Source organism: Enhydra lutris, unplaced genomic scaffold, assembly GCF_002288905.1.
Source record: "Enhydra lutris kenyoni isolate GAN:26980312 unplaced genomic scaffold, ASM228890v2 scaffoldscaffold21, whole genome shotgun sequence".
Classification (NCBI taxonomy): domain Eukaryota; kingdom Metazoa; phylum Chordata; class Mammalia; order Carnivora; family Mustelidae; genus Enhydra; species Enhydra lutris.
In genome coordinates this window covers 775,403-791,242 of record NW_019154105.1, presented here as the reverse complement: position 1 = coordinate 791,242, position 15,840 = coordinate 775,403, and the positions used below count along the sequence as shown (strand labels likewise).

Sequence of the window (15,840 nt, the reverse complement as noted above, 5' to 3'; positions counted from 1 at the left end):
GGTTGTTCAGCAAAGGTGTAATTTCTGCAGTGCTCCCGTGTAAACTGTGGTTATGAACAAAAACCTCATCTCTCTCCTAATCGTTCCATGACACATGCAGCAGGACATGACATGGTGACAGGAAGACTGAGGAATGAGAATAAAATGTGTCAAAGGAAAATCTCCCTAACCGCTCTGACATGACAAGCTGCACATGAAAAGTCTAAATATTCATTGTGGGTAACAGGACAGCCATCAACAAATTTGTTACTTAAGACAATACTTTCACTTCAACTCTCAACTCACAGGGGGTCCCCATGATACACTGCCATTCGCGGTTTGCATCAGTAACAAAGGAAATGTACTTGAACCTCACAAATACGTACGAATCACACTCTTTCAAATTGAGAAAGGGACTCGGCCCATCAAAGGTTTTCACCAAAGAGCTGTCACAAGGACATTAACCTTGTAAATCATTCCATGGCAAGACGACAGCCTGGACGGTAAGTAATGGGTCTGTTTCCCATTTATTTCTTCCTTTAAATATATGCATTTGTGCCTTCAGATGCCACTTGTTTAAACAACGTCTCCTGTATTACTCTCTTTCTAGCTTAGCAGTAGCTGGACTCTTGAGAAAGAGAGTCTTCCATGAAGCAAACCAGCACTAAAATGACTCTTATTACTTATCGAGTAGTATATCCCGCTCAGAGCACCAGAGAGAGTACCAGCAAGAAGTATGCAAATGTTCCACGCGTTCTGTTGCCTGTCTAGACACCAGATTCATTTGTGGCTGTTCTACCTTCCTGTTCCATGAGAGGCAGGACATTTCTGGGTAGGAAAGTGGGCTTTGGCATCTCACTTTGTTAGATCTTTTTCTTCAACAAAAATGGAGGAAGGAGGAAGAGATGGTATCTTTGTCCTCAGCCAATGGGGGATTTGGAGTCGTGAGGAAAATAACTGTATGTTCCCTTTAAAAGGCAAATGGAAGAAAAAAACATACGAACACATATTTAGCCTCACTACTAATCAAAGATCTACAAATCCATTATGCTATGAATATCACAAGTTGAGAAATTTACCTGTTATTTGACTCAGCTATTCTGATTTTAGCCAAAGGAAAATATCATATCTATGATCAAAAATTTATGTATAAAGTTATTCATTTTGGCATTGTCTTAATGATTTAAAAAATGTGAAAATCCTTCAACGTTCATCAGAAATAATGATTCATCATCACAACGAAATATTAAGCAGGGACTAAAACTGGAAAGATTCCACAGGATTCCACTGGGCAAAAACTGCAGGTCCTGTTAAATAGGATACAGAGTTCTGCTTCCACTTAGGATGTAACAAATCACAAGAGAACAATGTTTCCATCAGAACAATGAGAAAAGGTGGGCGATATACAAATAATAACTTCTCTTGACCCCATCAGAGAAAGAGGTTACAAGGCAACTAAGTGACTTGAAATCCAAAGAGTACTAGGCCATTCATGAATTGCTTCACTTGGTAGAGCATAAGGGAAAGAGGTGGCCACCATATTAGTTGATGAAAAGAAATCAGCTAAAAATTCAATGACTCCTTAAAGGCCAAGTGTGAGCTAGTGTGTCAGTTTGGAGGAGCTTAGAACCTCAGACAAGGGAATTTGCACTCACCCTCCAGCTCTTTTCTATAGACCTGCACTGGGTGTTCACAAGAAAGTCAGAGGCAAAGGAGAAGACCAGAGAGAACCCTCCTCTACCAAATAGACAAGCAGGGCATGACCAGCTGTCGCCAAAAGACAAGCGCAAAGCCTTCCCAGAGACTTCTCTTGCAAAGCTAAAGTCTTAAGCCACTGAGGGAGGGCAGAAAAACCCTCGCCTCTAGGACCAGTCAAAAGTCCAATGCTTCTGTGAGAATAAGAGAAACAAAATCTGCTCATCTCTGAGGGGGATGAAGGAACTCTCGCCACACCCGCACACATAGGCAGAACCACTGTTGCTGATGGAGGAGTGGAAGAAAAAACCTTCTGTACCCTGATTTGTGTCCAGGAATCTGCACTGCTCCAAAGCAGAGACCTCCTATTACTGGGGGTGAGGGGAGGCAAGAAATCAAGAAACCTTAACCCCAAGGTTCAGGCACACAGAGCTTGCCTCAGACTCATCCAGGGCCAGGACAACAAAGAAATTCCAAACCCCTACAAGAAGACGTGCACAAAGAAGCAAACAATAGAAGTCCCCCTACTTGGGATAGGGGCCAGAGCAGAGAGACAGATGTCCTCTGTGGTGCAGGTATATAGGGACAGCGGAAAGCTGAGGGTAAAGCATTAATACTTAGAAATCCTCTCCAGTACTCACGGCTCTACTCTAAGCAAATGACAACAACAGCTACTACTGAAGTCTGTGGCACACTAAAACCAAATCTAACAATGGTTGATGGGCTGACTCGACCTTCATCCTCTGTCCCCCTCCTTTGCCCCACTAATGGCCTGAAAGAAGAACAGGTATGGTCATTGTCAAGCATAAATTATATTTACCTTAGTTTTCTGTTCTTCTAGACGTGTTCTGCATATAATTAAAAACTACAAAGCACATAAAAATGTAAGGGAAAAAAACCACTGTCAAGAGATAAAGGAATTGGGGCGCCTGGGTGGCTCAGTGGGTTAAGCCTCTGCCTTCAGCTCAGGTCATGATCCCAGGGTCCTGGGCCCCACGTTGGGCTTTCTGCTTAGCAGGACCCTGTTTCCTCCTCTCTCTCTGCCTGCTTCTCTGCCTACTTGTGATCTCTGTCTGTCAAATAAATAAATAAAATCTTTAAAAAAAGAGAGAGATAAAGGAATTAATAGAACCAGACTGAAAGATGACTCAGCTATTGCAAATATCAGAGACTTTACTATAATTAACATGTTAAAAAGAGCTAATGAAAAAGGTGGGCAATATGCATGAACAGATGGAAGATATCATTAGAGAGGAAGAAAGTATAAAAGTGTTAAATGCAAATGCTCTACTTAAAAAATAGTAGCAGAGATAAAGAATTTCTTTGATGGGTTCATTGGTGACAAAACATAAGGAAAGAATTACCAAAGTTGAAGATGTTAATGAAATTATTCAAATGGAAATGTAAGTTAAAAATGAGTGAATTACATATAAAAGCACCTCCAAGAGCTGTGGAAAAATATCAAATCATGTAACATTAGAGTTCCTAAAGAAGAAGAGAGGGAAAACAAGGCCAAAAATAATTTGAAGAGCTTATGACAAAGAATTTCCCAAAATTAATGAAAGACAAGTCTTGGTTCCAAGAAGCCCCAAGAATCTCCAGCAGGATAACTGCTTCCTCACAGAACAAACAAAAACAAAACAAAACAAAAATCCCTAGACACATCCAGAGTCAGGCTGTTGAAAAGCAAAGATAAAGATGAAATCTTGAAGACAGTGAGAAGAAAAGAAACATCACATGCAGAGGAATAGTAAGAAGAATCACAGCAGACTTCTCAGAGACTATACAAAGCATAAGACAAGTGACTGACATCTTTTTAAATCTTTAGGAAAAACACTTGCCAATCCAGAATTTTATTTCCAATAAAAATACTTTTCAAAAATGAAGATAAAACAAAGACCTTCAGACAAGCAAAAGCATTTCCAAAAGGCCGATGCTACAAGAACTGGTAAAGGCAGTTCTTTAGGCAGAAGGATGGCATCAAGTGGAAATCAGGACACACACAGACAGAAAATAAAGAGGCTAGAAATAAAGAAGGCAAATATTAAATACATTTCTTCTTATTTTAATTACTTTTATTTATTTTTTAAAAGATTTTATTTATTTATTTGGGGGGCAGAGAGCAGAGTGGGAAGGACAGGAGACCCCCACTGAGTTTGGAGCCTGATGCAGGGATCAAGGTCTCATGACTCTGAGACTATGCCCTGAGCCAAAATCAAAAGTTGCACACTTAACTGACTGAGTCCCCTAGGCACCACTGTTATTTTAACTACTCTTGAACAGTATGCAGTGTATGAATAAAAAGTTTTGTAAAAAGAAAGCAGAGCATGATTCATTAAAAAAACTTCAGAAGGATATACAACCAAATTTTAACTGATTTTTTCCCTAAGTGGAAGGATTACAGATTATTTTATCCTTTATAAGGTTTATTTGCACTTGCTAAATTTTCTGCAATGAACTTTTATTGCATTTTGTACTAAAGTAAAATTTTATTATTTTCTGTCTTAAATACTTTTTAAAGATGATATATGGATGCCAAGAGTTGTGAGATTAGAATAATTTTATAAGGTAATTGTTGGAGGAAATAATAACTGGAAAAAATTTTCTGTTATGAAAAGTTTTCTTCACTTTTTTGTCCTTCTGATAAAAAAAAGACACAATGAAAAGGCAAAAAGGGCTTTCTTCTCTGGTGGCATAAGCCACTGGAAATACATCTAACTTTCAAGAGAATAAATAAGTATTAAATATAAGCCTCTTCTAAGACTTATGGATGCTCTCTCTACTGGATGAAGTCTGGGAGCTAGAGCCGCATACATGACTGAAGGGCTGTTTACTCCAAGAAAATATTAGAAGATGATTCTCTATGTGGTCAAGAAATAGAGTCAGGAATTGATGGTATCTGGGCATTACTGAGAACTTACACTTGCACCAAAATGTCTTTCATAAAATTTAGTCTTGCTTTGACTTTTATATAATTATTTAATTTTTACATTAAAACTTAGCTAAGATTTCTTCTCAGCTTTGGTAGTAAAGTAGTATTTTAGTAGAGAAAGGATAATTTAGTGCAAACATCTGCTATTCTTTTGACAGAGATCACAAGTAGGCAGAGAGGCAGGCAGAGAGAGAGGAAGGGAAGCAGGCTCCCTGCTGAGCAGAGAGCCCGATGTGGGACTCGATCCCAGGACCCTGAGATCATGACCTGAGCCGAAGGCAGCGGCTTAACCCACTGAGCCACCCAGGCGCCCTGCTATTCTTTTTTTGATGGTTAATTGAGGCCATGGGGAGCCAGAATATTTAGAACTCAAGTCCAGAATCCAGATACCATTATCCACATGATAGAGTTATTGAAAGGATCAGAGATAATGTGTGAAAAGACACAAAGTAAGTACATAACAGGCAATTAATAAACGGCTGCTCTCATTGGCTGCTTCAGTGTATTGACGATAAATGAACACGCCTTCACTGCCCCCAACAACGAAGCTAGGGTAGCACTTTACAAACAGCAGTTCAAGGATCCACGGACACCTGTTAACTAATGCGTCTGACATGCCGCTAAGTGAAGTATTGAGATTCCAGACATTTGAGAAACTGTCTCCTCATCTTGCCAGGGGAATTTCACATAGACATGGAATGGTCAATGTGGGGAAAGAAAAAGGACTATTAATGCAGTTGATGTATTTTTGTGCACCAGGGGGGTGGTGAAGAGAGGGAGAGGCACAAATTGGCATATACTCATAAAGTTCTCATAGGAAAAGTACCTCTTACAGAGGCAAACAAATAATATTTTGACTGGAAAGTTTTAAAAAGTCAAAGCAAGCTGTTGAATTATGTGCCACACTGGTTTCTCCCTCTCCAGAATTTTTAACCACTAAAATAAGGAAATGTTGGTGTTGATGCTGTAACCTCAACATTGAATCATCTCTTTCTGCTAACCCAGAGTACAGTTCAGCTTTCTGGCTATAGCCATCAGTCGCTTTAGGGAGGCCAAAGGTTTAAGAAGAGGAAAGGACGTTCTAGCTCTTCCGCTGACTTTTAACAAAAGAAGTCTAATTAAACATAGTTCAGGCTTCTTCAGCTGAGTTCTTTGCATCCTTGGAACTTACAGATTCAGAATTTTAACTTCCGGTAAGTAGAGCTGGATGCAGGGAGACAAAAAGTGATTGCAAAGACAAAAGTGATTTCATCCTCAAAACTTTTACAGCGCCAGAATAAGATGCAAAGACTTGAGGTGAGGGTAGAATGGGAGAGAAGATTCTACGACTCAGGCTGTTAACCAAGACAGACTGCCCCTCAGAAATGAAGGCGAGATTCAAGGGGAGGGAATATTTACATACACAGGGAACATATGGAAATACTGAATCAGAGCAAGATGATGACATGAGGAGAGCACAGAGGAGGACAAAAAAATCCTCATCTCTCCCCAAAAAGAAGAAAAAGTCTGCCTGAGCAATTGGCTACATGGCTTTTATTCTCTAATAAAACTGTGCAAGAGGAAGAGCATCCTAACTTGGAGAACACGGCGTGGCTAACAAGGGAAATGTCGCCATGCAGAGAAGGGCACAAAGGAAGGAGCAAAGCCCTCTGGCAGGTGAAGATACAGAGACTGTGGGAACAGAAAGAGGCAAGAAAGGAGGAGTGAACCAAGTCGGATTCGTGCCACAGGGACTGAGTGACAGGAGAGATGGGAAGGGGGCAGAGAAGTGTCTTGTCGTGGAGAGAGAGGCCCAGGCAGGCAGAGGGCAGATGCATGGTGGGCCTTCCTCTCTCCCATTCCCAAACTCAAATGGGGGAGCTCTGGGCAGAGAGAACGAGTGTCCTCCAAAATCGGGTTCTCCTGTTGACTGTCCCATCGCCAACACTTACAACCATTCCTGGCATGCAGTGGACGCTCAAGGTATAGTTGCTGGAGGATGAGTGGTACGTGCCGGAAAGAGAAGGAAGCGGAATCCCCTGAGCCATGCCATTTGCCTCACGGCCTGTGTGATTAAGGTGTGAGTCAGCAGAGAGCGCACTGAAGAGCTGGGCTCGGCCTACAGCCTGAGAAAGTGATGCTTACCCTGGGGCCGGCTTGGATTTGCTGCTGCAGGACCACGAAGGACCCAAGGGAAACGGGCAGTGGTCCGACGAAGCGTGATTGATGAGCAAGGAAGTAACAGAGGGTGGCTGTGTTTGAAAGGCACGGCCTCCTTGTCTGTCCCCAGATCCCACCCGAGTCTCGGTGTTTGAATAGTTCATCATCCAGGGTCTCTCAGTGGAGGATTACTTCCATAGAGTCTTCCACAAAACACAACTAACCAACCAAGGCCTTCAAGGCACTTAGCCTCTCAACATCACTGTCATCTAGACAAGAATTGTGCCATTAACTTAGCAACAGCGAGGGTATTTCTGCAAGGCAGATGGACTCAGAACAGAGAGTCCCTGGGAGCCCCACATGGAACCTGACCAAAGAGCAAAGGATTTGGTCAGCAGAGCTGGGGTCACATTGTGTAAATTCCCAGATGACTCATCCCACTCCTCAGGGGATCCCCCACACGGAAGACAAGGGGTAAGACAGAGAAGTGGGGATGAGTCAACTGTAGACCCGTCTGATTGCTCTGGCTTGGCTCTTTGATGTCACGAACACAGAAGTTCATGTGGGGTTTAGACACAGCATTGATATAAAGTCATAAAAAAGAGGGTATCACTGAGACATGTGGTGTTCATCATTGAGGGGAAAAAAAAAGGCTAATGATAACAGACCAGCCGAGAAACTGAAGGGAAGCAGACTTCTAGCCATTCAAGTGTCAATCTTACAGGAAGGGCAGAAATTATACATTTTCATCCTTCCCAGGGCACCAAAACAGAAGTGCTTCACTCTCTGGATCATTCCGTCCCTTTTCTCTTAGCTTATCCCATCACCACAGCAATGAGGCAAGAACCATGTTTTCGTGTGTCTGGACTAGACTAGCATCCTTGTCAGTTACTTCAAAAAAGCACATGACGGGGCACCTGGGTGGCTCAGTGGGTTAAGCCTCTGCCTTCAGCTCGGGTCATGGTCTCAGGGTCCTGGGATGGAGCCCCGCATCGGGCTCTCTGCTTAGCGGGGAGCCTGCTTCCTCCTCTCTCTCTGCCTGCCTCTCTGCCTGCCTGTGATCTCTGTCTGTCCAATAAATAAATAAAATCTTTAAAAAAAATGCACATGACAGCGTCTGTATGCGATTTCTCGGGAAATTTCTTATCTAACAGGGCACTCGATGGGATAAGCAGAGCGTTAGGAGGAAGAACCTCCGGATTTCACCCTCGTTCCGCCGTCTCAGAAAAATGTGAGATTCCAGTTTCTGCTCACAAAATGGTGCCAGAAAGGCCCATCACTTGCTTAATAATGAAAACATCAGACGGAGTAGCTTGTGATGGCCAGTCATTTTGCTTAAGTAATTAATCAACTACTTATTTGGTTATTTATAACTGCTCATTGCTTACTCTGTATCAGTGCACACTTTCTTTCGTAGGAACCAACCAGGGTTTTATGCAGGGTGCCGTGCATGGACCCGAGGCTACATTCCCCAGTTCCCCTTGAACGCACACATAGCTGATGAGAGGTGTGTGGAGAGGCTGCGTGTCTCCTGGGGAAGCTCTTCAAGGTGACTGACTCAAGTGAGCAGTGTCACCCCCACTCCCACCCCCACCTGCCTTGTGGTTGGAGCTCCAGTGACCACCGTGGACCGTAAAACGAAAGAATGAAAGTCATGTGCTAAGGCTGATGGAGCGAAAGATAGAAGAACCCGGTTCTCTACTGACCCCGTGATGCTGCTGTGACCTGGGCCGTCACGATTCCTTCATATGTAAGGTAAATAAACTTCTACTCTGCTTAGGCCAAACACAACTCCTAACTGACAGACCCACTGCCAACTTTATGAGTGGCCTCCTAGGCTCGCCCCAACATTCGCGGGCTCAGACCAAGAGCAGAGCTGGAGGCCCCTAGCCTGTGGCCTGCCCGTGTCTCTTTCCTCCCCCAGTTCTGCCCTTCTCTGTGGACAGCCGAGCTCACGCTTCTAAGCTCATTTTCAGGCCAACACTGCGTCTTGGCCGCTCTTCAGGACTGGGGTACACACACTTCCCACCAGGACAGCCCTGGAGAGGCTGGGGTAGGCTCTGGAAGTAGACTCACAGACACTTGGGCAGGGATTCCAGGTTCACGGACCCCAAGGCCTGGTCTACAAGTGGGAGAAGATTCCAAGTGGTAAGTGCCTTTGCCCTGTGATCTCCTTACCCCACGGAGAAAAGCACAGCCCTTGTAGGACAGCACTAGGGCAGGGCTTAGTCCCCAAGTCTAAATATGATACCATTAGCTTCTCTCCCTCTCACCCTTACTGTCTCCCTTGTTGTCATTCACACTTGACAGCACAGCAGAACTTGAAGTAGTCCTTGTTACAATAGCCTTGGTAAAACTATCTTTCAGAAGAAAAGCCTAGAACTATAGCTTGAAATGTGTTGTTTTCCAGTTATCTCTAATGCCCCTGTCTCCTCTCTTTTATTATACTGCATAATGTGTAATTTGATCAAGGCCGGATCTACACCATCATTAGTGCATCAGCTGCAAACCTGAGGCACGGGAACCGGAACAGGGCCTGGTACCCTCAGAGAACTACATGGGAGCAGGGGCAGATTCTGACAGGGGAGGAACTCTATAAGGCGTGCCACCAAAGTGGCCCAGGACTGCGCCTGTCACCCGGGCAGGCCCCACTCAGCTAAGGGTAGCAAGGACTGCGACCTCATGGGACAGAGCGGCCAACGACAGGGTCCACTCCTACCCCAACTCACACCCCAAGTTCAAGAACTCACTCTTTAAGGAATCTGTGGCCTCCAAGGCCTGACTGGCAGGGCCAGTAAAGCTGGTTTCGCGGACGTGAAAATGCCCAAACGGCGGCACCACGCGTATTCTGGAAGTTCTCTCCTTCCGGATCTCCCATCCCCGCAGCGACTTTAAGCCTCATCTCCGACTACGGATCTCTGTGTTCTCCAGGAGGATAATTACCAGGAACGGGAGGACTCACCCACCTTCAGAGATCCGCTGTGATCCTGCTCCAACAGCAAGGTATGGTCAAAAGAACACTGAGCGACGACTCGGAGATGCAGGTGGTCGCCACGAGTAAACGTGTCCTCCCAAAATTCGTCTGTGGACAACTAGTCCCCAAGGCGACGGTATTAGGAGGTGGGGCCTTCGGGAGGCATTAGGCCAGGAGGGTGGAGGCCGCACAAATGCGATTAGTGCCCCAACCAAGGAGACCTCAGAGAGGTCATTCCCCTTCTCTGCCCAGCACAGCAACAGCGAGAAGATGGCTGCCTACGAGCCGGGAAGAGAGCTCTCGCCAGACACAAATCTGTGGCACCTTGACCTTGGACTTCCCACCCTCCAAAACTGTGAGAAATAAATGTTTGTTGTCTATGCTACGTCGTCCATGGTATCTTCATTAGAGCAGCCCCAAAAGACCAAGACAGAGTTTCTATCTCCAACTTTCTACCTATATTTTGTTTATTCATTTTCCCATAGGAAAAATGGAAGGCACGAGCTAAATGGTTGTGTCATTTATGTATGACAGACATTTTAAATGTCCTTTCCCCCATCTTCACCTTCTTGTCATCTTTCAGATCTTGACTTAGAAGCGAGTTCCTTCCAGAGCCTTCCCTCACCCTCACCAACCTGCACTGTGTCCCCACGGTTCCCTGTGGTGACCTATTACAACACTACTCTCACTAGGGTATGACTTTTGTGAATTTATCTGTGGGTTCCCCGCCGGTCTGCAAATTGAGGGGGTACAGACACCAATATCTAAGGTTCTATCTTCAGCACCAATTCTTAGCAGATCAGTGACATATAGGAAATGATGATGTGCGTGGACAGTTTATGATAGCTACAACCCCTTTAGGTCACTGGGCTGGTGATGGAAGATGTTCTCAGTAACTATTCAGGGAACATGCTGGAACAGCCTTCGTTCTTCTGCCTGCATTTAGAAATAGTCTTTGGACATGTGTACCATGAGCATACACCTAATGAATCAGATTACCACATTTTTTTTAAGGAAAAAGATGGGAAAAAAAGTCTTCTATTTTTATGATGAGAAAAACTCAGACTATTATACTCTCATTAATAAAATGGAAGATCTTTTGTCTTCTCACATGAGCTCTTCAAATTAATCTAAGGCCTGATTGTCCCAAAGCATTACTAATTATATAGCAACATCATCTGTGTCACAGAATTGGAAATGACACACATATTCAGGTGCAGAGTGATGGTTAGACAAACTGTGGCACTAACTATTGAACTTACACAGCCTCCAACAACGGTGCCTCCAAGATAACCTGAAGTTAAAAGACAAGACAAAATAGCGTAGCAGTATGACTCTCATCATGTGAAGTATATCAACTGTATGGATAAAATACAGAGAGATGCATTACAGATCACTAGCAGTGGCTGTGTTTATGTGTTAGGACTGTGAATTACTTTCTACCTACTTTTCTGAATTTTGCAGATTTTCTTTAATGACTTAACAGTTTCAGTTCACGGTTAAAAAACCAAAATGAAAAAATCATTTAATTGTTAACTGAAAACACCTTGTTATTTTCTGCTATGAAACTGCTGGTGTGTCCTCCTGAAAGAGCTGTGTTGAGCCACTCAAAGACCCTTGGGAGAAAGCAACAGAGGCAGGGATGGAAACACCGAGGGAACGAGAGCACGGTTCTAAGCAATACTTCCTTTCCTGCAAGAACTGTTTGCGCCAGACAAAGGTGCAGCCTCCAGTTCTATTTCCAGAAGTTTCCATGGGTAAGTCCTCAAATGACTCCTGCGTGTCAGTGGAGATGGTCTGTGGTAACCACTTTTCACCATATTATCTCAAGGCTCTAACCAGAGTGCAATCCATAAACTGTCTCTCTTTGCACATAAATCCATTACTTTGGGGCAAAAAGCCCATTTATAAATGCTCTCATAGTGGTCCACTTTGCAAATCCCTACATGGACACAGTCTATGCAGCTTCCTCGCTAAAAGGTGAAAAACACCCGGTCTCTGGTCGCCAGCACAATTACAGGCCATCTTCCCCACGTGACGATTAAAATAGTTCTACCCTGCATCCTCTGACCGACCGGACGTGCGCAGCTGGTGCCGGCCACGCACACACGCATTCCAGGGCTCTGTTACGTGGGCACATTTTCTCTGTGTGGAATCCCGCCGACGGGGCATTTCAGGAGGCAGGGGAGCGAGCCGTCACTACGAGTCACTACAAGACTGGAGCCAGTCCAGTGCTGCTGGGGGTCGGGTGTTGCTAAAATAAAGCCAGTCCTCCCCGCCCCCCCCCCCCCACGGAAACATGGATGGGGGCCCGGGGAACACAAAAATGGAGTCCATGAGATCAGTCCTGCAGGACGGTCTGAGGGAAAGCACACTGGGCTTGAAGGAAATCCATTTCGATTTGAAATTAAAATGAAAAACAAATGTGTAAACAGGGAGGACTTAGTGAGCACAAGGAAATGAATAAACAGAGGTAAGTCCTAACTAGGGCAAGTGCTATGAGAATTATTTGGGGTTATTAATGCTCCTCACTGCGCTCTGGCTCTCGGTCCTGTCCCCCGACAGCTCTCCGGTGTCTGTTCACTTACTTTCTCTGGTATCGGACCACAGGATCCGCCAGCAGGTCAGTGAGGTCAAGCTTTCTCCCCTTCTCAATGACGTTCCGGTGTTTGCGCACAAACAGCCACCTGATGTGCGAGAAGCAGCAGCCCCGGTGGGCGTTGTGAGGGTCCACATCGGTCTCCGAGTACCTGTGGTGGACTCGGTGGTCCCTGGCCCACTCGAAGATGTCATTCTGCAGGGAGGACACAGACCCTGAGTGAAGAGACAACGCACCCTGGCACCTTCTTGAAACCTTCTGGAAAGCTTCTCAGCCTCCCCCTGGACCACATTCCCCCCCACCGTCAACACTGACTTCCACTTTGCTCCCACATTCAACCCGCAATGTCTTCACCTCAAGTTCAATCCCTGGGGTTGGTCGGGGGGGTTCCATGAAAACAAGAGGAAATCCTTCCTCAGTAGGTTCTGAGCTTGTGTCTGGGGCGCGCCCCTGCAGGAGGTCCAGGCTTGTCGAGTGAGTGAGAGGGGGAACCTGAAAGTTCTGGTGGAGGGGACAGAAGTCTCCTGGGAGATCATTCATGTCAGGAAAAGAGCGACCCAGTCTCAAGATGAAGTCTTGGTTGTCAGAGGAGAGGGGCCACCTCGAGTATGAAAGATGGCTGGTGCCTGGCCTGAGTCTCTCTGGCCTCGCTCTCATTCTTCCATCCAACTTAAGACAGCAGGAAGCCAGTTAAGTAAAAACTGAGAGAGTTACTTCACCAAATCTCTGCGAATACTAAGACACAAATAATACTGTTTGAGGACTGCTCTACCAGGGTGTCACAGGGAGGGAGGGGAAGTCACTGGCTCCCTGAGGAATCTGATAGACTTGGCCTGGCCCTAGAAGCAGGAATGCCTCACGGACACGCAGTGCTGACTGGAATCCCAAGACAGACTCCTGAACCCGAGGAAGGAGCAGCATTGTCCAGCGGATTCTGCCAAACCCAGAGACAGGGTGGGGCTCAGGTACACAGGGGGGACATGTCCTACTGACCCTCTCATGATGGGAGACAAAGGGAAGGTATCAAGGGACTGGAGGTCCTGGACAAGCCATCAAGGACAAGAACCAATGACATTTAGGCTGACAGCATTAACGAGACCGTATCTACAGTCATGGGCCAGTGAGATCTCTAGACTTTCAGTTTAGACTCGGTTTTGTTTTTCTCTGAGAATGCTTTCAAAACTTCAAGTGGGCCGCCTACACTGGGAAGTAGTGCTTTTGGTAGGAAAGTAGTCTGAAAACAGAAATAAGCCCTTTAAAAAAACGGAAAGAAAAGGTCACCGTGTTCAGGCCTCAGTCACGTTCTCACTAGCAACCAGCCCATTCACACATGCTGGCTTCATCCTGCGATGAGAAAGGGGAATGGTTTTATTCTCAAAATTCTAGCAGTTTCTTCAATCCAAAGGGGATTCATTGAGTTTATGGTTTCTTGGGCTCACCCAATGCTGCCAGAAGCCTCCCCAACCTTGTCTACCCAACACCACCACTGGAAGCTTCTCAAGTGGCTTCACTCTTGAGGAACAGGACAGAGAGGGGGGAGGTAGACAGGCCGCAAGAGTCACGAGCTCGACTTTGAATACAAAAAGAGAAGAGAGGTTCCTGGCCGTGCACGCAGGGAAGAACTACATCTGGGCTTGCTGGGATAAGAACGAGGTCTGTGGACTCCCGGAGCATTTAGACATGGTGGCCGGAAAGAGTGAAAGTGTTTATTCCACGGTCACAGAGTCTGGGGTCGGAAAGGAATGTCCGACGCTGGCGAAGACCCCCGCAGCCCAAGGAACGATTTATTCCTTTGCGTCCATGTCCTGGGACGCTCTTACAAACGCCTCGGTTCAGGGGGATGCTCTGCCCCCGGTCGCAGACGCGACCTGAAGGCTCAGCCAACGTGTCCTCGAGACTGTGGGTGTGTCAGGACAACAACGGCAGAGACTGCGGCCTCCCTCCGCTCTCGGCTCGGGCGCTGGGCGACGAGGTCCCTCCCTCCTCCTCCAGATCCCTAGGGAGCGCCTGTCACGGATGTGCTCCTGTCCCTCGCCAAAAGGTTGCCCCGGCCTTCGCCGCAGCGCAGTTCTCTGAAAACCCTGAGCAGAGGGTCCTGAGTGTCCCCCACAGTTTGGCCGAGGATGGCCACAGCGGCCAGGGGACGACGAGGACGGGTCGGAACGAGATGCTTGCTGTCACCTCTCTGCAGACGCCTTCCCCACCGGAGCCGCGGGTCTGCAGCGCTGGGACAACGCCGGGGCCTGGGCCACTTTCCGACCGGCGGAGCCCATGACCGAGCCCTGGACATTCCACGGGTTTTAGAATCTTCCGTTCCTGTTTGTGTTTTTACCGCGAAAGCCAAGTCCGAGGGAACGTGGCTCCAACGACGAGACAGAAGCCAACGACGGGGCAGAAGCTTCACGACCTGGTTGTGTCATTCTCGGGACCGACCCTTTGAAACCGCGCGTGTCTGCGACCCTACGGCCCTTGGTCCCCACGACCACGCGGCTCTCGGAGCCGCAGGGGGCAGCGGTGCAGCCTCAGGTGGTGGCCGGCGACTCCCACGGCAGCGCGGGCCCCACGGCTGGGCTGCTCACCCGCGTCGTGTTAGGCGATGTTTAAAGAACTTCAGTGTTAACAAAAATAAATAAAAACTCAGTTCCGCTCACGGTGAGAGAGTGACGCTGTCGCACAACGTGGAGGGCAATGGGCTACCCCTATGAAAGCGTTAAAACTGTGCCTGTCCTCAGCGCAGTGACCTGTTCTCTACGATTTGTCCAAAGAAAACCATCCCGGTTGTGTGCAGAGACTTAACCACCAAGACGCTCACTGCAGCGACACTGGAAAAACCCTGAATTTCCACATGACAGGATTCCACTGAGGACCTTGTGATGTGTTAACGGAATTCGGTTCGCACGCGTCACAGAAAGCTTCTGGAGAGAAATATCAGGAAAGAAGCCTTCGGGTTATCTCAGGGGAGTGAGACTGGGAGGGAGGAGATGAGGAGAACCACTTTTCCATTCTACCTCATACTCTGAAGTTTCGAACAAAAGCAGCTGCTGGGTTGACTTAAAAGCCAATTAACAAAAGGACATTGTACTATAGACATGAAGACATGAAAGGGAAAGCGATTAAATGAAAAGTAGTTTTCAAGAATGGTAAGTACAATTGCAACAAAAATGTGTGTGTGAGCACAGGACAAATGAAGGGAGTATGTAGGCCCACCTGTTTACAGTGGTTTTCCCTAGGAAGTGGGATGGTGGGTGATTTTTACGTTTTTTCCTTTTAAGAGCGCCTGGGTGGCTCAGATGGTGAAGCGTCTGCCTTCGGCTCAGGTCATGATTGCAGGGTCCTGGGATCGAGCCCCATGTCAGGCTCCCAGCTCAGCAGGAAGCCTGCTTCTCCCTCTGCCTCTGCCTCTCGCCCTTCTTGTGCTCACTCTGTCTCTGTCTCTCTCTCAAATAAATAATTTTTTAAAAAAATCTTTAAAATTGGGAGGAGTCAAGATGGCGGAGAAGTAGCAGGCTGAGACTACTTCAG

General features: G+C 46.5%; 1 protein-coding gene across 1 annotated transcript in view; it reads right to left on the bottom strand.

Moving 5' to 3' along the window:
* LOC111149176 (stearoyl-CoA desaturase 5) overlaps positions 1–15,840 on the bottom strand; it is a 157,782-nt gene that overhangs the window by 23,554 nt on the left and 118,388 nt on the right. The window contains exon 5 of the mRNA XM_022506116.1: positions 12,308–12,513. Within this exon, the coding sequence (XP_022361824.1) occupies positions 12,308–12,513 (206 nt within the window). The remainder of the gene's footprint in view (positions 1–12,307; positions 12,514–15,840) is intronic.